Below are 25,539 nucleotides of genomic sequence, written 5' to 3' on the forward strand. Positions count from 1 at the left end.
GACTAGAGATCTTGTGTAATGCATTATTCTAAATTCTGCATTTCACCGTTTCATTAGAAGACAGAGAAAAGTCTTCAAGGACCAGTGTCAGGAGCTGCTGAAGCCAAGATGTCCAAAGGTAGATGTCCAAGTAAAAAGTATATTACTGAGTAAAAACAGACAACTCAGCAAGCATTTAGCAATATACTAACAATCTAATCTAATCTTTTTTAATTCACAGGACCCAGCCTCATGGAGCTGTTAGCCTTCCTAGGACTGGAAAACCACTATGAAAACAAGCTTACATTAAGTACCGTCCTTGAGATAAATGCAAAGACTGTTTCAGATGAGCCACTTAACACCATGGAGTCACTACCAGGGGCTTTCTTAAAGAGACTGATGATGGCAAATGTAAATGCCAGAGGTGTCAAGTGTGAATCCAGTGAACACAAAGTTCCCTGTTATGATATAGACAACTCAGAAACAGATGCTGATGACAATGTCATTAATCCAACAGATCTGATCACAGCACTATTTCTTTGCTCAGATGGTTTTCTGCACCAGGAGTTGGTCCTGAAAATGTCCGCCTGTCAGTTTGCTGTCCCTCTCCTGCTACCAAACTGTGACACAAAACAAAGCACTCTGATGCTGTGGGCCATGAGGGAAATAGTGAAGAAGTTTAGACCCTCGTCTCAAGCTTCAAAGTCCCTAATTGAGGAGAGAGTTGTAAACTCTAATATCCCAATGGTGTCATTTGTCAGGCTAGGAGAGAGCAGCTTGTCCAAGTCTCAGATTTTGAACAAGTTACTTAGCAACCCTCAACAATACCATGACACGTTTGTTCACCATGACATGGAGTGTGGCGATGCCCCACGCAGAATTTCCAATGGCTTAGTTGAGATGAGCTGGTATCTCCCAAGTGGGAACACAAACATAGACATGTTCAATACACCAGTGGCCGTGGCCAATCTTAGAGGAGACATCACATCCTTTGACCAACAGTTCTCCTTTTTGTGTCAGACATCAGCAGCAGTTTACATTTTCTGTGATGATGTAGAGGCTGATCTTGATATTCTGAGGGACAAAAACACAAAAGCAAAGTTATTTCTAATTGTCAACTCTCAGGTAAAAACATTTAAAGATATAGTGAAAAAATTCACCACAGGTGGTTACATAAAAGAACAAAATGTGATCATCAAGAAAAAGAAGAATGAAGCAGAGTTTGTAAAATCATTGCAGTCTCATGTGGGTGGCAATGCAGCAAAAAGTCCCCTGACAATGGAAGGCATGGCTTGTGTAGCGAGGCAGTGTGGGATTCTGGTTGATGAGGACAATGAAGAGAGCCAGAAAGCAAAGGAAATGGCATATGCAATCACAAGCCACATAACTGACACCTTGGAATTCAAGGCCAAACAGCTACCTTTACAAGGGAAAATCTGGAAAGAACTCTCCCAATTGGAGAAAGAGCGATGTAGACTGCGAAAATCAGGGAATGAAAACATTGAAGTCTACAAGATTTCGCTGGAAAAGAAGGAAAAGGAACTAAGAAATACACAACAATCTAAAGACATGTCAGATGCAATGGTGAAATTCATTCTTGGAATGTCAAACCAAGGATTGCAGAGATCCTACTTCCTCAAATGGATGCGAATCAATTTGGATAACCTCTCACGGCAGAACCTAACACATCTGAGAGAGAAATATAAAGCTCTCTGCCAAAACTCTCCAGACGAAAAAAAAAGCATTGCAGATTTGGACCAGAAAATATCCGATTGTTCTTTGGGACTTGAGCACTTCTTTCGTGAGTTGGGCCAGTTGTATGAATCTGCATGTTCCCTTCCTGAAAACAGCCCCCGAAGAAAACAGATGGAACATTTGCCTGGATTGTGTGCTCAGATGCTGTTGGATGGTTTCCCCATTGAGCTCGTGGATGGAGATGCATCAAACATTCCATTGAGGTGGATATCAGATGTTCTAACTCATCTTCATGATCTTGTAGACTCCAACAGCAAAATCAAGATTGTGACGGTTTTAGGGGTGCAAAGCACAGGAAAATCCACTCTCCTCAACACCATGTTTGGGGTGCAGTTTGCTGTCAGCAGTGGAAGATGTACTCGAGGTGCATTCATGCTTCTGATAAAGGCAGACAAAGATGTCAAAGAAGAGCTGAAGTGTGACTATATCATGGTCATTGACACAGAGGGACTGAAATCACCTGAACTGGCTCAACTGGACGACAGCTATGAACATGACAATGAACTGGCAACACTCGTTATAGGGCTAAGTGATGTCACAATCATCAACATTGCCATGGAGAACTCCACAGAAATGAAGGACATCCTACAGATTGTGGTCCATGCCTTCATCAGGATGAAGGAAGTGGGGAAGAAGCCAATCTGCCATTTTGTGCACCAGAATGTGTCTGACATGTCTGCTCATGACAACAATATGAGAGACAGGAAGAAATTGTTGGAGCAGTTGGATGAAATGACCATGGCAGCAGCCAAAATGGAGGGGAAGGAGAACATCACCAAGTTCACAGATGTGATGAAGTACGATCCAGACACGAGCAGTTGTTACATCCCTGGGCTCTGGCATGGGACTCCTCCGATGGCTCCAGTCAATGCTGGCTACAGTGAGGCTGTGTATCACTTCAAGAAGAGATTGATGCAAGATTTCATTAACTGCAGTAGGAACGATAATTTGACACAGTTTGTGCAGTGGACAAAGGATTTGTGGACATCTGTGAAGTTTGAGAAATTCATTTTCAGTTTCAGAAACAGCTTGGTTGCAGATGCCTATGCTACATTATGCAGTGAGTACAATGGTTGGGAGTGGTCATTCCAGAAGAAGATCTATGCCTGGATGATGACTGCTGAAAATAAAATCTCAAATTTTGGCATGGCAGATCCAAATTCACAACAGTTCATTGGAAATTTCCTAGAAGAATTAAACGGTGAAGCCTCTGCTGAACTGTCAAAGGGAGAACAGGAAATCCAAGAAAACCTGAAGAAATACTTTGAGAAGGAAGACGGACATGTCAATCTCGTCGAAAAATATAAGGAGGACTTTGTCAGCAGTGCAAAAACCCTGAGAAGAGTAACAGAGAATACAGTGCGAAACAAACTAGAGGGGGCTGTTGAAATCAAAAAGGGAATGACTAAGGTGGACAACATCAAGAGCTCACAGGCAGATACAATTGAAAAGAAGGTGCTAGATTTGCTAAAAAACTGTAAAGAGAAAGAATTATCAGATGAGGAGCTCAGACACGAATTTGAAAGCATGTGGAAAATAACTTTGTCTGAGATACACTTCAAAGGACTCCCAAGGCAAGAGGTTGATACAGCTGTATTCAACGAATTGAGAGCAAATTTAAATACAAGAGGGGGCAATGTCAATCAGTTGGTGGTCAGTTTGTGGGAGAAGACTAAAGGTGTTCTTTTGCACTTGGATAGTGACCATAATAGGAAAGAACTACAGGATTTCTGTGACAACATTATCTCACAGTGTCAGGACTTAATCACACAGAAAGTTAAAAGTGACGGAGATTACCATGCCACATACATCAGAGTGCTGCTTGAAATAATTGATAAAAAGCTGCGAAAAAGAACAAAGAAACTCCCTGAAAAATGTGAGGTTTCGCTGAAGCTACACATCTGTGGCATTGCAGCAAGACAGTTTCAGCAGAAGCATGATGATTTCATCACTCTCAATGACCCTCGAACATACCTGGAGCAGTCTAAGAGCAAGTACTGTGATGACTTCCTTGACTTGTTTCATGAACGAAACCAGTGTAAGAAGAAAGCTGAAGAATTCACACAACTGTGTTTGCAGCCAGCTGTACAGGACTATGTGACAAAATGGATTGGTCCTGAAATTGTTGAGATAATGAAGACAGGAAAAGGGTCCAAAGATTACAGCACACGAGGGTCTTTCCAGTTCTCCATTTTAGAAGAGCTTCTGACTAAATGTGACTATGACAAATACAAACAGTACATAATGAAGTATGAGCACTTTGTGCAGGGGTGGCTATTTGACAAAATTGTCATTACCCTCTCAAATGAACACAGCAGTCTAAGCAAACTGGAGAAAGAACAACTCTCAAATATAGTTAAAATGATCACTGATGCCGTGTCAAATAAAAAAGAAGCAAAAGCTGAAAATGATATCAAGGCATTTATTCAAAGCTTTTGCAGTGAATTTCAGAAGGAACTTGTCATTCCCAAGGACGCTCTTGATTCCTTTATTAGACTTAATAATGCTAATGTGGCAGAGTTTGCTGGCTACCTTACAGAGTCTGTACAAGATATGCAGAAAACACTCTCAGCTGAGTATGACAAGGGTGTAGACATCAAAAATAGGCTCAGATCTCTGCCATTCAAACCTCAGGATGAACTGTTCACCAGTCTGTTTGGGTGTGGGAAACAATGTCCTTTCTGCAAGGTACCATGTGAAGCAGGTGGGGATTCACACTGCACACACTTTTCGTCCATTCACCGTCCAAAAGGTCTCACAGGCTGGAGAAACAGAGATACAAAAGAGCTGACATTCGATATATGTTCCTCCTCTGTGCTCAAGAGTGATCTACTATTCATCAATAACCTAACTGGAGAGGATGGCCACCCCTACAATGACTACAAGAAATATTACCCTGACTGGGAAATCCAGGGAGATTCCAGCACAGAATCTACAGTGTATTGGAAGTATGTAATGGCCCAATTCAATGGGAGGATTGCTAAAGAGAATTCGGCAATTCCTGCTAGTATTCCAGCAGAGTGGAATTCATTAGAAGCAGAACATGCGATGACAAGCTTGAAACAGTCATTCAATATGATATAATCAGTGAAAGACCAAGATCATTGTTTGTTAGTTAATATTAAACTGACCTTAATACGTTCTCTAGCAAAATACTCCACTGTTTAAGTTGACCCACAATTAACTATTATTTTTGTTTTATCGTCTGAACACAGTATCAGTTTTTTGATAATTTGTAATTTTTCTCAAGTCTGCAATATTTAGTTTTGATAGTGTAGCCTAAAGAATCAGTTTTCCCTGGTTATTTTTGTTTCCAATTAGAGCAATCACATCCTACTAACACTATTTTCTTGACCTGCCACAATTTGGAACCAAGAAGAGACTGAATGGTTATTGACATGGACATTGAGATGATCCAGTGGCTATGAGACGGGATAATGCCCCACTCCCCACAGAGCAGGAGAGTCTAGGGGTAACAGTTCCATTTCAAATGATTATTTTTTTTGATTAACTTGTATCTGAATTTCATCTCACATCTTGAATTTACTACATTGCAGTAGAATTGATGGCTGAGTGTGCTTGGACTACAGCTAGGCTATATAAATATTATTTGTATTCCTTCCAGAAAACTTGTATTACAGAAAAATACATTTTAAATGTTTCCTTAATCATATATGAATAATGATTCATGCCTGTTGTTTATGTAATTTTTCTTATTTACATTTGGAGGTTTTCTGATACTTCACTGTATGATGTGCAGCTTTTGGAATTATCTGTAGCTGTTAATGTTTAGAATGTCAGTGATGATGATGATGATATTGATCTAATATGACACCATGTGGCAACCTAGGAGTTGACTCATATTATAGTCTTTCCACTGAAGACCGTAGAAGGCTAAATTGTAGTTGTTGTTTTTTAAAATATTAATGGATTAACTCCTTTGCGTTTGTGATGCAATTTATGTTCCAACTTATTCAAAGTAAATTTTTGACTTTTATTTTGTATTGTTTAGCAACTGATTCTGCTCTTGTTTCTGATGATAATGAATTTTATGATAATGATGATGATCTTATATGGAACTTAAGTGGCACTGTGGACCCACATTATAGTCTTAACAAAGTTTAAGTTGCAGTTGTGCTGTACTCATACAAAGATATACTGATTTAGTTCTCAACAAGAAATTATGAAAACTAAGCAACACATTTTTTATGTAATATCTTGACAATAAAATACAAAATCACAGAATATTTCAGTTGCTTTTTGTGCTACTGTAACAAATATGAAATATGGTTACTAAAGCCATTTAGATCATTTAGGGGTGTCGTTACATGTTTCTGCCACAAGGTGGCGCACGCACTGTAGAGTATCAACAGGTGGTGTAGTGCGTCTTCCTGTCTCCTCTTTCTTTTCCATCGGAACCTCGTTGATAAAAGCACGTTGTGCCAATCGAGAAAGAATAGAATCTAATCCTAGGAAGGAAGAGACCGTGAGGGGTCTGCTTTGTTCGAGTTAGTCCTTTCACTGCGATAAAAACCCATTATTGAAATTCTAAAGCTCCAACAGTGACATCTATAACATGCAGCTGGAGGACCCATAGATATCTATGGAAGGGAGGAATTCCTCCCTTGGGCATGTCACTTTATGGTGGCCCTGAAGTGTCACAACACAACACATCGAAAAAAGTGGCAACGCATCAAAAAAAAGTGACAACGCATCAAAAAAAAAAGAATGCATTTAAATAAAGTGACAACGCATCAAAAAGGTGACAACGCAACACAAACCTGCTACAACACAACACAAACCGGCCACAACACAACACAAACCGGCCTCAACACAAAGGAAGTGAGCCACAACACAACGGAAGTGAGCCAAGACTGGGGGGGCGGAGTCTCGCCATCCACGAACCTCACAACTCGGCCTCAGACTGGGCTAAAGACACATGGTCTTCCCCGGTGGGTGCAGGATGGTGGCCCAAAGAGGCCTACACTGTCTGCGACTGACTCTAACCTAAGGGGGCGGAGTCTCGCCATCACGCCACTATCCACACCACAACCCCACAACTCGGCCCCTGAGTGGGCTAGAAACACAGGGTCTTCCCCGGTGGGTGCAGGAGGGTGGCCCAGAGAGAGCTACACTGTTCCTGACTGGCTCTGACCCGATAGGGCGGAGTCTGGCCAGCACGCCACTATCCACGCCACAACCCCACAACTCCATTTTACATGTACGGTTCGTTGTCAAGATCAAACAGACTGAGCCAATTGACCTTGTGACCTGCACCTGTGTGATATGTCTCGAGTTCACAAACTTTAATAGTGCCTTCTAAGGACTACTAGTTTTATAACCTATTTATTTATCTATGGAAAGGTAGCCTACATTCCCACCCATTAGATGAACAAATAGATTACATTAGATTAGATTAGTCTTTATTGTCCTTTGCAGGAAATTCATATCTACTGACCTGTACAACATAAACCCATTATCCCCCAAACCCCACATTCAATTTCACATTTACACATATACACCAAGACGAATTTACACATACCCATACAGTAACACATTTACACGTGGTCATCGGACATATTTACACATATATAGGGGAGAACCGGGTCAAAAGTCGCACTTTTAGGTTTGATTCCATTTACTCCGAAATTAATAGAGATAGAGATTCCACATTTTATGACACACAACTTGCACATGTCCTTCACTATTATCAACTGTAATGTTCGTGCTAGGATATAAGAGCTTAACATAAATAGGGCAAGAACGGACCGAGCGCAATGAGACTTTTGTCCCTGCCGAGCGGGACAAAAGTCTCATAGGAGAGGGGCAAAAGTCGCACTGCTGCAAAGTGTGTCCTATCTGGGTTTTTTTGGCATGTAATTCTCTTTACTTTCAACGAATGTATTATTAGACATAATATCATAATAATATATAGCCTTCAACGACCTCCTGAGCTGCCTGCCTGATGGTGTCAGGGCTAAAGAGACCGCGCATCGTTTTCCTCACCCTAACTCTTGGCATGCTGTCAATTAAAGAAAATACATTGTAAATAAACATGGTTTTAGGCTATTGTGTTTATGTAGGCCTATAGGTTAAGCTATTTGTGTTCATAAGGTAACGTCATTGTAAACGAAAGTAGCCTATATAATCCAATTGACTGGAACCAGGGGGTTTGACAAAAGTTAAAGGGCAATGCTCGTTTTTGACAACCTGGACCTTATTTACGACATATTATAAGAAGTTTGACTCACCGAGATCACTTTTGTGTAGTTCGGAGGCCTGTAGAAGAAATTTAAAATCCAGCGCGAGCCAGTATATCCATGTAATGACGGTGATCGGGGCACCGAGAATGCAGTTTCTCAAAATCTATTTTCGGCCGCTAAACGGTTGTTTTCATCAATCAGATTGGATGAATGGACAGTTGAGATTGCTCAACGCGAGCCGTTGTTGTGGTTTTCAAATACGGGGTCTTTAGCCGCTGTAATATGATCTTTACACGCCTTTCCCCACTTGCTCCAGCACGCATGCGCACAGGCCAGCGCGCAGACTGGCTATTCTCCGGCTCACATTCTCTGCGCTACGATCGGATTGTTGCTGACGAATGACGACGACAATATTCTCGGCACCAACAACGATCGTAGCGCAGAGAATGTGAGTTGGAAGGTAGTTGTACTAGCCTACCTTTGTCTGATTGCTCCTACAGTTTAGGTAGCCTACTGTACGTTTCGTGCATCCTGTATTTGGCGTAGGCTACACGGGCATTCTGCATTATGTGACTGTGAGGAAAGCAAACATTCCACACATTCTGTGGTAGACTGTGATTGATTTAGGACCAAAAACAGGGAGCGATAACACAGATGATCACTTCATAATGTTGGACCACATTAAACATTTTCCCCTCTGGGAAATTAACTCTCATCTAAATCACCCGGTAAATCACACTCCAGCGCCTCCGTCTCCACCGCCCACGCCTCCACCTCCGGCTGCCAGCGTCCCTGCCTCAAGGGTCCCTGAGGGCTGGGCTTCCTCTCAGACGCTGTGCTGGAGGCTCATGACCCTAGAGGCCCAGAGGGACATGGCAGAAGGGATTGGGGCAGTTGTGCAGAAGTTGGTGGAGGTCACCACACTACACCACCAGAGCCAACAGGACATCCTCACTGCACTTCATTCCCTCACACATGCTGTCACGGACCTCACAGTCACTCACTACCACACTCACGGACCTCACACATTCACTCACAAACACACTCACACACCTCACACAGTCACCCACCAACAGACAATAAAATGGTAACAATGTGAACCTTACTATTTTGTGTCTTCATAGCTGGCGCATGACCTCAGTGCGGGCCCTTTGGCCCCCGTTGGTAACCCTCATGACGGGGAGGGGGTTGAGGGCTTGGGTCCTCATTTTGTGGTGGGGTCTTGACTGGTTCTCATTCTTATCAGCTTTGAATATATATCTTGGCAAACATAACACAGGATGATGTACAAGGAGGGGACAGATACCTAGTGAAAGTACTACAGTCTACAGTCACTCACCACAATACATTTCAGACATGCTTGTTAGGTACATGCCCAACAGACCACTCAGCTCCTCAGGTACTGAACTTTTAACAGTTCCAAAAGCCAGGACCAAGAAACACGGAGAGGCAGCTTTTAGTTTCTATGCCCTCAACCTCTGGAACACCCTGCTGGAGTGCCTAAGAAGGGCCGAAACAACGGAAGTCTTCAAGGGAGATCTCAAGACGTACCTTTTCGACCTAGCTTTCAATCACTAGCCAGGACCTTGAGACACAGAAAGGCAGCCCCAAACCTACCTGTGAATCCTCTGTATACATAGGTGTATTTTCTGCTATGCACTGTATGTATATCAAGTAGTGTACAGAAGCTGGTTACCCTGAAACAGGCTTGTTCTGTTCTGACATCTGTGTTGCTTCAATGGCTCAGCGTGCTACTAACCGTTTTCTGCCTACCCTAGTGCCTCTCTCTCTCTCTCCCTCCTATCTTCTAACCAGGTCCAGTGGATGCCCCACTGTTGCCCGCAAACCACCCTGAGTTTGATTGATACCCCCGTGTCAGCTGTGGATGTTGTAGTATTTAGTTAACACACACACAGACATATATCAGTCCACATCCGGCTTAGGCCTGGACCTGATGCTCTTAGCCTTTCTTGCCCTGAAAATGTAATTTAATGTAATTTATTGCCGTTTGGAGTGCCTGCATTAGGTGTGTGAGGACATATTGCGCATAGGTTAAGTTCCATATCGGACCATTAATGAGCCGGTTAGAGGACACGATCTTGCATTGCGATATATGTTTGTGCTGAATTGGGCTATTAGCCTACATGATTGTGCGTTCATAAACTCTCGCTCTTCCTCTCTCCATCAAACATTGTAATTCACCGACGCACCACCTGCGTCGCCAGTTCCCCGTGTTCAAAAAGGGTGTAAAAACCCGTCGGTACGCCGAGTCGAGAGGTGTCGTAGAAAAGCGTGTAAAAAGGTGACTAAATATACGCCCTTTTTGCTACGACGCTGAAGTTAGAACCCGTTTCTCAGAACCCATTTGGAATAATCCGGTCCACCTTAAAAAAAAGGTTCAAATTGGGATTGAATCAAGATTAAAAGAAAACTACCCAAAATGTCACGGGTTCTATACTAGCTACACAGTTGTAGTAGACCCCCTCCCGGTTTGACTCGTGGAGTTTCACGAGATTCTGATGTGGCATTTCAAAATAAAAGCCTTCTAAAGTCTCAAAAACTGCTTAAATCAGGATTAAATCAGGATTAAAAGAAAACTACCCAAGATGCCACGGGTTCTATGCTACAAAGTGGTAGGAGACCCCCTCCCGGTGTGACTCGTGCAGTTTCACAGGATTCTGATGTGGCATTTTAAAATAAAAGCCTTCTAAAGTCTCAGAAACTGCTTAAATCAGGATTAAAAGAAAACTACCCAAGATGCCATGGGTTCTATGCTACACAGTGTTAGTAGATCCCCTCTGGGTCTGACCTGTGGAGTTTCACGAGATTCTGATGTGGCATTTCAAAATAAAAGCCTTCTAAATTATCAAAAACGGTTTAAATAAGGATTAAATCAGGATTAAAAGAACACTACTCAAGATGCCATGGGTTCTATGCTGCACAGTGGTAGTAGACCGCCTTTGAGTCTGACTCGTGGAGTTTCACGAGATTCTGATGTGGCATTTAAAAAAAAAAGCCTTCTAAAGTCTCAGAAACTGCTTAAATCAGGATTAATCAGGATTAAAAGAAAACTACCCAAGATGCCACGAGTTCTATGCTACACAGTGGTAGTAGACTCCCTTTGGGTCTGACCTGTGGAGTTTCACGAGATTCTGATGTGGCATTTCAAAATAAAAGCCTTCTAAAGTATCAACAACTGCTTAAATCAGGATCAAATCAGATTAAAAGAAAACTACCCAAGATGCCACAGGTTCTATGCTACACAGTGGTAGTAGACCCCTCTGGGTCTGAGCTGTGGAGTTTCACGAGATTCTGATGTGGCATTTCAAAATAAAAGCCTTCTAAAGTCTCAGAAACTGCTTAAATCAGGATTAAAAGAAAACTACCCAAGATGCCATGAGTTCTATGCTATACAGTGGTAGTACATCCCCTCTAGGTCTGACCTGTGGAGTTTCACGAGATTCTCATGTGGCATTTCAAAATAAAAGCCTTCTAAAGTCTCAGAAACTGCTTAAATCAGGATTTAAAGAAAACTACCCAAGATGCCACGGGTTCTATGCTACACAGTGGTAGTAGACCTGCTCTGGGTCTGACCTGTGAAGTTTTACGAGATTCGGATGTGGCATTTCAAAATAAAAGCCTTCTAAAGTATCAAAAACCTCTTAAATCAGGATGAAATCAGATTTTTTTTAAAGTACCCACGATGCCACGGGTTCTATGCTACACAGTGGTAGTAAACCCCCTCTGGGTCTGACTTGTGGAGTTTCACGAGATTCTGATGTGCCATTTCAAAATAAAAGCCTTCTAAAGTCTCAAAAACTGCTTAAATCAGGATTAAAAGAAAACTACCCAAGATGCCACGGGTTCTATGCTACAAAGTGGTAGGAGACCCCCTCCCGGTCTGACTCGTGCAGTTTCACGGGATTCTGATGTGGCATTTCAAAATAAAAGCCTTCTAAAGTCTCAGAAACTGCTTAAATCAGGATTAAAAGAAAACTACCCAAGATGCCATGGGTTCTATGCTACACAGTGGTAGTAGATCCCCTCTGGGTCTGACCTGTGGAGTTTCACGAGATTCTGATGTGGCATTTCAAAATAAAAGCCTTCTAAAGTCTCAGAAACTGCTTAAATCAGGATTAAATCAGGATTAAAACATAACTACCCAAGATGCCACGGGTTCTATGCTACACAGTGGTAGTAGACTCCCTTTGGGTCTGACCTGTGGAGTTTCACGATATTCTGATGTGGCATTTCAAAATAAAAGCCTTCTAAAGTATCAAAAACTGTTTAAATCAGGATCAAATCAGATTAAAAGAAAACTACCCAAGATGCCACGGGTTCTATACTATACAGTGGTAGTAGACCCCTCTGGGTCTGAGCTGTGGAGTTTCACGAGACTCGGATGTGGCATTTCAAAATAAAAGGCTTCTAAAGTATCAAAAACTGCTTAAATCAGGATGAAATCAGTATTAAAAGAAAACTACCCAAGATGCCACGGGTTCTATGCTACACACTGGTAGTAGACTCCCTATGGGTCCGACCTGTGGAGTTTCACGAGATTCTGATGTGCCATTTCAAAATAAAAGCCTTTTAAAGTCTCAGAAACTGCTTAAAACTAGAAAGTACATTTCCTGCAGAAAATGTGAGTTGGGCTAGCTGCTGCAGCTGTATGTATCAGCTACTGCTAGAACTACTATGGACCAGGCAATCTTCATGCAACCACCTGCGAAGACCGTGCGTCTCTAGCCCACTCAGGGGCTGAGTTGTGGGGCTGTGGCGTGGATAGTGGCGTGGGGGTGAGACTCCGCCCCCTCAAGTCAGAGCCAGTCAGGGACAGTGTAGCCCTCTCCGGGCCACCTACCTGACTCAACCGGTGAAGACCGTGTGTCTCTAGCCCACTCAGGGGCTGAGTTGTGGGGCCCGTGGCGTGGATAGTGGCGTACTGGTTAGGCCCCGCCCCCTTGGGTCACAGCTAGTCGGGGACAGTACAGTGACCTCTGGGCAATTTCAATGCATCCACCAATGAAGACTGTGTCTCTAGCCCACTCAAGAGTTGAGTTGTGGGGCCCGTGGGGTGGATAGTGGCGTGGTTATAATACTCCGCCCCCTCAGGTCAGAGCCGGTCGAGGACAGTGTACCCCTCTCCGGGCCACCTACCTGAATCAACCGGTGAAGACCGTGTGTCTCTAGCCCACTCAGGGGCTAAGTTGTGGGGCTCGTGGCGTGGAGTGTGGCGTGCTGGTTAGGCCCCGCCCCCTTGGGTCACAGCTAGTCGGGGACATGGACTCCACCATGAAGACCTCCGGGCAGTCTCCTTGCACCCACTGGTGAAGACTGTGTGTCTCTAGCTCAATCAGGGGCTGAGTTGTGGGGTCTGTGAAGAAGACCACAAAGAGAAAGAGAGAAAGAAAGAAAGAAAGAAAGAAAGAAAGAAGGATGGAAGGAAGAAAGGAAGAAAGGAAGAATGGAAGGAAAGGAAAGGAAGGAAGGAAGGAAAGAAGGATGGAAGGATGGATGGAAGGAAGGAAGGAAGGAAGGAAGGAAAGGAAGAAAGGAATGAAGGAAGGAAAGAAGGATGGGAGGAAGGAAGGATGGAAGGATTAAAGGATAATTTAATGTAATTTATTGCCGTTTGGAGTGCCTGCATTAGGTGTGTGAGGACATATTGCGCATAGGTTAAGTTCCATATCGGACCATTAATGAGCCGGTTAGAGGACACGATCTTGCATTGCGATATATGTTTGTGCTGAATTGGGCTATTAGCCTACATGATTGTGCGTTCATAAACTCTCGCTCTTCCTCTCTCCATCAAACATTGTAATTCACCGACGCACCACCTGCGTCGCCAGTTCCCCGTGTTCAAAAAGGGTGTAAAAACCCGTCGGTACGCCGAGTCGAGAGGTGTCGTAGAAAAGCGTGTAAAAAGGGGACTAAATATACGCCCTTTTTGCTACGACGCTGAAGTTAGAACCCGTTTCTCAGAACCCATTTGGAATAATCCGGTCCACCTTAAAAAAAAGGTTCAAATTGGGATTGAATCAAGATTAAAAGAAAACTACCCAAAATGTCACGGGTTCTATACTAGCTACACAGTTGTAGTAGACCCCCTCCCGGTTTGACTCGTGGAGTTTCACGAGATTCTGATGTGGCATTTCAAAATAAAAGCCTTCTAAAGTCTCAAAAACTGCTTAAATCAGGATTAAATCAGGATTAAAAGAAAACTACCCAAGATGCCACGGGTTCTATGCTACAAAGTGGTAGGAGACCCCCTCCCGGTGTGACTCGTGCAGTTTCACAGGATTCTGATGTGGCATTTTAAAATAAAAGCCTTCTAAAGTCTCAGAAACTGCTTAAATCAGGATTAAAAGAAAACTACCCAAGATGCCATGGGTTCTATGCTACACAGTGTTAGTAGATCCCCTCTGGGTCTGACCTGTGGAGTTTCACGAGATTCTGATGTGGCATTTCAAAATAAAAGCCTTCTAAATTATCAAAAACGGTTTAAATAAGGATTAAATCAGGATTAAAAGAACACTACTCAAGATGCCATGGGTTCTATGCTGCACAGTGGTAGTAGACCGCCTTTGAGTCTGACTCGTGGAGTTTCACGAGATTCTGATGTGGCATTTAAAAAAAAAAGCCTTCTAAAGTCTCAGAAACTGCTTAAATCAGGATTAATCAGGATTAAAAGAAAACTACCCAAGATGCCACGAGTTCTATGCTACACAGTGGTAGTAGACTCCCTTTGGGTCTGACCTGTGGAGTTTCACGAGATTCTGATGTGGCATTTCAAAATAAAAGCCTTCTAAAGTATCAACAACTGCTTAAATCAGGATCAAATCAGATTAAAAGAAAACTACCCAAGATGCCACAGGTTCTATGCTACACAGTGGTAGTAGACCCCTCTGGGTCTGAGCTGTGGAGTTTCACGAGATTCTGATGTGGCATTTCAAAATAAAAGCCTTCTAAAGTCTCAGAAACTGCTTAAATCAGGATTAAAAGAAAACTACCCAAGATGCCATGAGTTCTATGCTATACAGTGGTAGTACATCCCCTCTAGGTCTGACCTGTGGAGTTTCACGAGATTCTCATGTGGCATTTCAAAATAAAAGCCTTCTAAAGTCTCAGAAACTGCTTAAATCAGGATTTAAAGAAAACTACCCAAGATGCCACGGGTTCTATGCTACACAGTGGTAGTAGACCTGCTCTGGGTCTGACCTGTGAAGTTTTACGAGATTCGGATGTGGCATTTCAAAATAAAAGCCTTCTAAAGTATCAAAAACCTCTTAAATCAGGATGAAATCAGATTTTTTTTAAAGTACCCACGATGCCACGGGTTCTATGCTACACAGTGGTAGTAAACCCCCTCTGGGTCTGACTTGTGGAGTTTCACGAGATTCTGATGTGCCATTTCAAAATAAAAGCCTTCTAAAGTCTCAAAAACTGCTTAAATCAGGATTAAAAGAAAACTACCCAAGATGCCACGGGTTCTATGCTACAAAGTGGTAGGAGACCCCCTCCCGGTCTGACTCGTGCAGTTTCACGGGATTCTGATGTGGCATTTCAAAATAAAAGCCTTCTAAAGTCTCAGAAACTGCTTAAATCAGGATTAAAAGAAAACTACCCAAGATGCCATGGGTTCTATGCTACACAGTGGTAGTAGATCCCCTCTGGGTCTGACCTGTGGAGTTTCACGAGATTCTGATGTGGCATTTCAAAATAAAAGCCTTCTAAAGTCTCAGAAACTGCTTAAATCAGGATTAAATCAGGATTAAAACATAACTACCCAAGATGCCACGGGTTCTATGCTACACAGTGGTAGTAGACTCCCTTTGGGTCTGACCTGTGGAGTTTCACGATATTCTGATGTGGCATTTCAAAATAAAAGCCTTCTAAAGTATCAAAAACTGTTTAAATCAGGATCAAATCAGATTAAAAGAAAACTACCCAAGATGCCACGGGTTCTATACTATACAGTGGTAGTAGACCCCTCTGGGTCTGAGCTGTGGAGTTTCACGAGACTCGGATGTGGCATTTCAAAATAAAAGGCTTCTAAAGTATCAAAAACTGCTTAAATCAGGATGAAATCAGTATTAAAAGAAAACTACCCAAGATGCCACGGGTTCTATGCTACACACTGGTAGTAGACTCCCTATGGGTCCGACCTGTGGAGTTTCACGAGATTCTGATGTGCCATTTCAAAATAAAAGCCTTTTAAAGTCTCAGAAACTGCTTAAAACTAGAAAGTACATTTCCTGCAGAAAATGTGAGTTGGGCTAGCTGCTGCAGCTGTATGTATCAGCTACTGCTAGAACTACTATGGACCAGGCAATCTTCATGCAACCACCTGCGAAGACCGTGCGTCTCTAGCCCACTCAGGGGCTGAGTTGTGGGGCTGTGGCGTGGATAGTGGCGTGGGGGTGAGACTCCGCCCCCTCAAGTCAGAGCCAGTCAGGGACAGTGTAGCCCTCTCCGGGCCACCTACCTGACTCAACCGGTGAAGACCGTGTGTCTCTAGCCCACTCAGGGGCTGAGTTGTGGGGCCCGTGGCGTGGATAGTGGCGTACTGGTTAGGCCCCGCCCCCTTGGGTCACAGCTAGTCGGGGACAGTACAGTGACCTCTGGGCAATTTCAATGCATCCACCAATGAAGACTGTGTCTCTAGCCCACTCAAGAGTTGAGTTGTGGGGCCCGTGGGGTGGATAGTGGCGTGGTTATAATACTCCGCCCCCTCAGGTCAGAGCCGGTCGAGGACAGTGTACCCCTCTCCGGGCCACCTACCTGAATCAACCGGTGAAGACCGTGTGTCTCTAGCCCACTCAGGGGCTAAGTTGTGGGGCTCGTGGCGTGGAGTGTGGCGTGCTGGTTAGGCCCCGCCCCCTTGGGTCACAGCTAGTCGGGGACATGGACTCCACCATGAAGACCTCCGGGCAGTCTCCTTGCACCCACTGGTGAAGACTGTGTGTCTCTAGCTCAATCAGGGGCTGAGTTGTGGGGTCTGTGAAGAAGACCACAAAGAGAAAGAGAGAAAGAAAGAAAGAAAGAAAGAAAGAAGGATGGAAGGAAGAAAGGAAGAAAGGAAGAATGGAAGGAAAGGAAAGGAAGGAAGGAAGGAAAGAAGGATGGAAGGATGGATGGAAGGAAGGAAGGAAGGAAGGAAAGGAAGAAAGGAATGAAGGAAGGAAAGAAGGATGGGAGGAAGGAAGGATGGAAGGATGGATGCAAGGAAGGAATGAAGGAAAGAAAGAAAAGAAGGAAGGAAGGAAGGAAAGATGGATGGATGGAAGGAAGGAAGGAATGAATATGAATGCTAACACAGTAGTCATAAAAGGGTGCCTGTACAGAGAGCCTGCACGTGTCCCCAAATTCAAATCCCAACTGACACTGTGAGCATCCTCTCATTCACTTCAATGGAAAGGCAAGTTGGCTTCAGAGAGCTCTCTCTCAAAAAGTATAAAGGTCACAGCCTAGATATTGACAGCGTAGGAATCATGAGAAGATGCTGAACATTTTAGGCTATGATATGTCCGTGTATCTTAAAAACTGTAGGCATGGCGACGAGTTAGAAAAAGGGTAAAAATGCAAAATTAGCAGCTCAAAAGGTAGTGTGGGCCCATACGTTTCAATGGAGAGCGCAGTTGCCGAACAAATCGTCATACAGTGAAAACTATAAGTCACACGGCTTAGATACTTACATTGTACGAATCAGCACAGTTGTGTGAACATTTTGATGTATAATATGTGTGTGAGCTTTCAAAACTGTAGGAGTGCCAGCAGTTTACAAAATGTGTGAATATTTTCAAAGCAACTGCTGCCACCACTCTAAAAACATAAAGTTTCTGAACATTCCAAAAGCAGTTTCAAGCAGTTTCAATGGGACAAAAAATTGTTTTAAAAGTTACATTTCTTAAAAACTATAACAAATATCAAAAATCTGAATGGATCCGTTCAAGAGCTGAACGTCATGAACATTTTAAAGTTTGAATGAAGTTTCTAGCACAAAGTATGAAGAACTAGTTAAGGTTCAAAAAAGGGGGAGAATAATAAGAAAGAAAGAAAGAAAGAAAGAAAGAAAGAAATAGTGGTAATATCACAAGTTGGGCTAGCTTCTGCAAGCTAGCCCACCTAATGAGGCCCCAGGGCTCTGTATCTGCGGCCTGATGGAAGCAGAGTTAAGTGTGGGTGGAGGGGGTGACTGGGGTCATGTGCTATGGTGTGTGCTTTGCGAGTGATGGCTTGGTTATTGGCAACACAAAGAACATCTCAACCTACAATAGCTTTTACAAGAATGTTAAAATGTGGCTCCTCAGCAACCAGCGCTGTCAGCACTAATCAAACACACTACGGTGATCCTGTCTGAGCATTTCTTCTTATGCACTTTATACCTGAATCATGTATGTATGTATACATGTATGTATGTAGGCTATGTAATTTTACCTGCACTGAACTTGTTCTCAGGCTCATGTTGGCTCCACCAACTTTTATACTGTAAGCTAACTTTTAGGTACTATATGCACTTTTTGTACTGTATATACTTTTTGTAATGCATTTTGCACTTTGTATTGCTTGTATGAACATGGCATTTGTATTCCACCTGCCAAGGGACTCCAGATGGAAATTAGCCAGAGGCTTAATCTTCTTACAAAGCATCTCCTCCCCCCCTACTAACACAGTGGGTTGCAGCAACGTTGCACATAAATTGTACTTAGGTAAGTTGCAACGTTACCATCAGGTGATGTTGTGACAACGTCCATCTATGGTCGAAAATAACTTTACCCTCCTAAGTCTAATTAGACTTTACTGCAACGTTGCAGAAACATTGGCAACATGGGTCCCTGCAACGTCATTACATAACGTGACAGTGACGTTGTATTACAGTCCTATTAGGCTAGCAATCGGGCTATCCCGTGACGTCACTGCTTGCTGGTTCACAGTTAAAGTAGGCAGGATTCTTTGCCAAACTGCTCCTGTATTATTTTATTTTTTTAATTTTCGCTTATATCCTTCATATTGTACTGTATGTTGAGGTGAATAACTCATCTTAGAAATGTTATTGATTGTATATTTCCGTTTGTTATAAATTGAATGCTTTTTCATTAATTAAAACTAACTTTTCGGTGTCGACCAAGATATCATTTTTCAAAAGACGTGTCGAGAAATCCCATTCATTCTCTCGGCATTATGGAACGCTTCCACTAGGGGGCGATGAGATTACTTTCCCTCTCTATAGATGTGTTCGCCGCCTACGTCGCAGCCTCTTGGTAAAAAGGAACGAGCGAACGAGGAACAAACTCGCTAGCCACAGTAGCCAGGAGCTCCGTTTCATGTAGCTAATTATGCCTCAAAGCTGCTGTGCTGTGAACTGTACAAACAGAAAAGGACAAGATGATGGCCTCAGATTCTTCAGCATCCCCTTGAGATGTCACCCTTTTCAGAGGAACCGCCGAAAGCTGTGGTTTAAAGCCATAAAGAGAGCAGATTGGGGACCAACAAACACTTTTTTGTGTGGTGCGAACTTCATCTCTGGTAAGTTATACCAGTTACCTCTGGGTTTTTTTTCTCATCAAATGACATTGATTTGACTGTTGGTTTAGCTATTTATTTGTTTACTTACCGGTAAGAATTTAAGTTAACATAAGTAACTCATAACCTGCACGCTAAACTAAGTTCAGGAATTGGAAGCCCAATGATAGCTAGCTAACGTTAGCTAATGCTAGCTAGCACGCCACCTAGTGTTAGCTAGCTAAGTCAAGGCCCGAAATTGGCTAACGTTTAGACAATATTGCAAATACTCCGACAAACTATTGCAAACCTTTTTTCTGTTACTGCTGGCTTTGTGTTTGCCGCGAACATTTGCAGAAACATAAGCGAACGGTCTGAGCTGTTAAGTTTTGTGTTAGTTAACGTTAATCTAAAATGGCCGCTGGATTGAGGGAAATGTGAATTGTTTGTTTGACTCTGCTGAATTTGAGACTCACATTGGAAGCTCGCTCGTGTCAGGCTTTCTAAGGCCACCACGAATCTAAGGCTAATTTTACATAGGCAACAGTGAAGGCGAAGCCAAGATAATGCTTTATATATTTTCCATTTGTCTGGAAAATGGTAGACTGAGAACGATGCCACCCACGAGGTAATCGCGGTACCATGGACAATATCGTTAGCTCGAAACAAAGATGGAGGCAGCTTTGTTTGCCACATTAGTAGTATCGGTGTGTATTGTTGGAGTTCACGAGTCAAAAAAAGGCGTTCCTGTTAAAACTGCGAGTAGTAACGCGTGATTCACGGGCCTGATACATTTAATCTGTGCACTGCAGTGGCTAATGCCTGAACTAGCTTCAAGTTTCCCACACTGATGATTGACCGCCATTGACCGCATCTGTCCTGGGCAGATGCCGGCAGAGAATCAAAAAAAAAAGAAGAATAGTATAGAATAGTGGCGTGTCACTAATTACTTATCGGCTGTAATGATTTGTTGAATTGTTGTTTTAGTCGCTTCTTCCCCTCTGCCTACTTGTGAGCGAGTGGGGCCCAGACCCCAGGTATAGCACCCCAGCCAGACCAGGTAAGAGTGGCATGTACTGCTGTGGTGTTGTGATGTCTACCTGTTAATGTCTTAATTTATTTTCCTTCAAATGCCAGAAGCCAAAGCATACTGCCAACACCATACAGTTTCCTGCTTATCCCTTTCCTTTATCCCTTGTGTTTTTTAGTTAGGTCTGTGATGCCGTCGTCCAAGAAAATGGCTCTAGCACCATTGACTCCATGTACCCCTCTACCGAATCGATGCTGCTCTGCAGATGCTGGTATGGAACTACTTCATGTTGCATGCAGGGATATATTTTGAGTTTCATTTAGTTTTATGTCAATGTACTTATAGCCACATCTGTGTTTATCTAGATTTCCAGAGGTCTGTACATCAGCAGTTCTCAGACTTGCGGGAGCAACTCCGTGAGCTTGCACAGAGTGTGAGGGAACTGGCCCAGAGCATGCGGCCTGGGGAGTCTGGAGCCCAGGGAGAAGTGCTGGATGTACTGGACCCTGCCCAAACGGAGGAGGAGCTGCAGGTCTTTGAGGCCAGGTTGAAGGACTGGGAACATCAGAGGAAGATGGTGAGTGTCTGCAGGGCAGAACTTTGTCTTATTTTTGCAGGGGCGGGTACAGTAAATGACTGTCTTTGTTTTGCAGACACAATACCTAGGTGCCATTGGTGGCAGAGACTTGGCGGACACAGTCCGGCGGGTGCTGTCAGCTGTTGCCACACATGCGGTGTGGAGCGCCTACAATGTGCACGGGAAGAAGGGGAAGAAGCCACTGAAGAGTATGACACTCTTCAATGTTCTAACACGTAAGAAATGGTTCATATTTTTAATATTTTTTAATACATCGTCTTTGTTCCATTAACCGATGTGAATTGAAACCATTACTTTTCTTGATAACTTAAAGGTGCAGTTATGGTCTCCATGCCGAAGGCTACGATGGCGGAGGTGGCCGCCCAGCTGCAGGAGACATTAAAACATTCCCCTGCTAAATGCGGAAGGGTAAGTGATGTCTTTTTTTTTGGTTTCTCCTACCCAGTGACACTGCATGGTTCCAAAGATTGTGTACCACTTTTTTGTGCATGTATGTGCGTTGTGTATTTACGGCCATTTCATTATGTCTTTAGGTATCTGCAGAAGTCCGTCTGAGCACAGCCCATCCAAGAACAGTCCATCTGAGCACTCCCCAGCATTCTGATGAGGAAGACTTCCCTTCCTAGCTGCCCCCCAGCCCATCTGACGCCCACCCGCAGCCCATCTGAGCACAGCCCCCCCCCCCCCCAGCCTATCTGAGCACAGCCTGTCATTTTTTTTGTAAATAACTTTTTTTGTAAATAACTGTTTTTTGTTGTGTTTTAAAAAAAAATCCTTTTTGTTTTTAAAACTTGTTTATCATGTTGCAGGCCAGACATTGTGTGTACTTTTTTAATAAAATAAATTGTTCTTAACTGTTAATGGTGTTGTGTCATAACTTTTGTACCATAATTTTGCTTGCTGCATTGACTATGACATTAATAGGCTCTTTGCACAAGCTCCACTACTTCCTGACACTCTACAGGCGTATTTCTTTCCTGTCCTATACTAGTGGATGGAAGTGATTGATCAGGTGTGCTGCACACCGGATTCATCGCAATTGCTATTGTTGATGATTATTTTAGTCAGATTGTCAAAGAACACGCTGAGTGGTCAATCAAGCTGGTTTTAACAAAGTACAATAGTTTATTCTATGTTACGATTCTGCAGAAGCGGACCCTCGCACCGGAAGTGATTCCAGGCAAGAGTGAGAGTCAGGAGGAGGGGTCGGGGGTTTATACAGGAGAAGAGGAAGTGACAGTTTCAGGGGAAAGACAGGGAAGTGATGTCACACAGGGAGGGATTTGTAGTTCTGACAGACTGATCTATGAGAACGAACTACAAGGTTTAGAATTACAGTCCAGGGGGAAAACGGAACACAATGTTGAGACTTGAAATTCATTCACAATTCCCCACTTTGTGGATTAAATATCCACAACTATAATAGAAATGAAAGAATCAACAATGTGAAATCAAATTATAAAATAGGCCTATCATAAAAATAATCCAACATCTTTGGAAAAAAACCCTATTCTACACACATGGAAAGGAAGTAATCTATTTCTCCACCAGGTGGAGCATAATAAAGATTTAACAAACTCAAGTTATTTAACACACCAAGATCATTTTCTTCTCATATGCAATCACTTACCAAAACTCCTCACCTTAATTTGGCATAAGCAAGGTAAAAAGATACCATGATTATTAATCTAAGACATCATATATTCATGACTGAGTGGGAAAAACCCTATTTGTTTTAGAAGAAAACCCTTAAATTCAAATTAGAACCAACAGATTATGTATCAAAATATTCCAAATAGTCAATGTCAATGGCACAGACATCATTAAGATCTTGAATTGAATTCATAGTAAATTTAACTTTTTCTATCATTATTTAGGCAGCATAGGCATATCTGGAACAGCATTTTAACATACACTTAAGAATATTTAAAAAATAATAACGATGAAGAACATACAACTGAAAACACACATATTTGAGAATATCCAGGACTTGCAAAAGCATTCCATTTAGGAACATTATCTAAGATCTGAATACCTTTATCGTTTGCTTCATGGAACTCAATGTAGCATTGGGATCTGAACTAACCGAACAGCAGATATAGCCAGTATTATCTCTAAGGGAAGTCTATTTTGTAGCACAATCTTTTCCATGTAATTTACTTCTGTAGCTAAGGCTGAAATTACTTGGTATTGTGCGATCATGTGTCATGCGTTCATGAGAGAAATAATATACTGAAACTAAATTGAAAATTCGAGACAGCTCTATGGTGTCTAGTTTGATTGCTGATGAATTCCCTGCATTTGAGTGTGATCAATCTTCTTAATCCTGGACATTACATGAGCAAGATAACATTCATATGACACTGTTGCAATTTAAAATTGAATACGCTATTTCCCTATAGCTCAAAAATACGCCATTTGGAATGGCTCTCTGAACCTTAATGCCACATCTCATAAATCTGCTTAAACACTAATTTGTCCTAATCTATGTGTTGTATTTGAAAATATTAATACATGCTGTGATGTATTGAAGAGGTCACTTCAAATTGTTTAACTCGCTTTTCAAGTTCAGCCCTGTGGATGCAATTCTGTTAGGCTTCATTTTGATACTTGGTTGATGTAGTTAGGTGCATAGCAGTTAAACACAGTTAAACACAGTCCCCTGAGAATAGTCTGGAACAGCTTCTACAAAGATCAACTTTATAATTATGAATTTTCAATACTTCTATACCCACTCTAAACTAAACTCCAGTCACAGTTTCAACAGTATAACCTGGAAATCTCTGTTGCTTTCAAATCTTATATATGCAGAATGTAGTATTTTCCATTCATCTTCGTCTCAACAGTCAAGTGGAGTGCAACATTCAAATAGGACAAACGCTTGTCCACGTTGCCATAATGATCCTGGGAAGGAGGTGACAGGCAAGGTCACTTCTTTCAATAGCTCCTCCTCAGAGGAAGCCACAGTGTGGTGGCCCATGATTGTGTTTTGCTGAAGTGGCGCTCAGAGTTGTCATCCTGACAGCAATGAGGCGTTACTCTTTGTCTGATTCCTCATCTGAGACCAGAGAGTGAGCTTTCGCCCTGGTGGTGACACAGGATATTGCATCCTGGTTGTTGGAATTCTCAGGCCGGGTGGCCTCGTCCTGGTTTGGAACCAGCCTGCAGTGGCTGGCGTGTACCCGCAACGTCCTCTCTGCTACGTCTGAGTTAGCAGCAGGAACTGGTACGGGCCCAGCCAACGGCCACTCTGGTTTCAGGTCTCTGCTCACAACCCATTGGCCTGGTTGGAAATGATGCAGGTCGGCTCTCTCAGGTCGGCAGACCTGTGAATCCACAGATGAGACAGCATAGACAAAACAGGACCGGACCGCAGCTTTTAGCAGCGGAGTTAGCAGCCATACTGGACACAGGATCAGAGGTTTCAATTTTCATTAGCAACAACCAGTTAACTTGATAACATCCTTTACTCCCCCTCTTTTTTGAAACATGATCTGGTCAGTGTGCTAATTTGAAAACATAATGAAAGCATGGAAGATGCAGTATAGGTTATGCTAACTATGAAATGAGCATTCATTCAAAATCAGAGTGAGAGGAGAATATCTGAGAGGTTTGAGCGTGGCTTAATTGATCTCGTTCAATATGTTGAGTCATGTCTCTCTGCCTTCTGGAGGAGGAAGCAGAGTTAAGAACAGTGCATCTTTGAAATGCACGGTCAACAGTTCAGTCTTATTAAAGCAGCAGCCACGCTGTGTGTAGGTGCGATGTAAAAGATGAATAGACACAACATGCCGGATATGGACAAAACTGTGTGCGCAGTGCTACTAGGTGTAAAACAGCGTCAGTGGTAGTTGCCACTGGTTTCAAGTAGGACCCAAGTCCTTTTAACAGAGTCAAGTCTTTTTAGTCAGAAATACTTAAACAGAGTGCATTAGTCATCGTCAAAACCAGTCGGGCTCGTCAGTCCATGTAATCTTGTCAAGTGGAGCTAGCTTTTGTCTAATGAGGGTTGTCTGCTAAATCAGGGATAGACTCTGCAGTAGTCTATTACCAAGCAGCCTTTGTTTATTTATCATTAGTAAGTGACCAAGGTAATTAACCTGCTCACGCACCAATTAGATTTAGGTCTTAGAAATTCTATGGCCATTTCCTAAAATAAAACAACATATTCGTATCCTCAAACCATGAGTCCTTGTTTCTAACAAGAAATTGTTATTCAAAATAATCATTTAAAAAGGGGAGCACCAACACATTATGTAAAACAGCGCCCTCTAATGGTGAAAACAAAAATTCCCTTACATCAGGGTGAACAAATGGAAAAAATGCATTACTCAAACCAAAACAATAAATGAATAGCTTCATATGGGGTTCTCAAATCATGAACAAATATAATTTATCTAAACCGCTCTCAAAAGAACACTAGGGGTTGTTATAAGTTGAGCTCAATTTCAATAACCACATTTCTGCGTTTG

General features: G+C 42.7%; 1 protein-coding gene across 1 annotated transcript in view; it reads left to right on the top strand.

Moving 5' to 3' along the window:
* Window positions 1–231: 231 nt before the first annotated feature.
* LOC311329518 (up-regulator of cell proliferation-like) overlaps window positions 232–25,539 on the top strand; it is a gene marked incomplete at both ends in the record, with an annotated part of 32,082 nt that continues 6,774 nt past the window's right edge. The window contains one exon of the mRNA XM_084463356.1: window positions 232–4,728. Within this exon, the coding sequence (XP_084319482.1) occupies window positions 232–4,728 (4,497 nt within the window). The remainder of the gene's footprint in view (window positions 4,729–25,539) is intronic.

Source organism: Borostomias antarcticus (assembly GCF_949987555.1).
Source record: "Borostomias antarcticus genome assembly, contig: scaffold_119, whole genome shotgun sequence".
Taxonomy (NCBI): Eukaryota; Metazoa; Chordata; class Actinopteri; order Stomiiformes; family Stomiidae; genus Borostomias; species Borostomias antarcticus.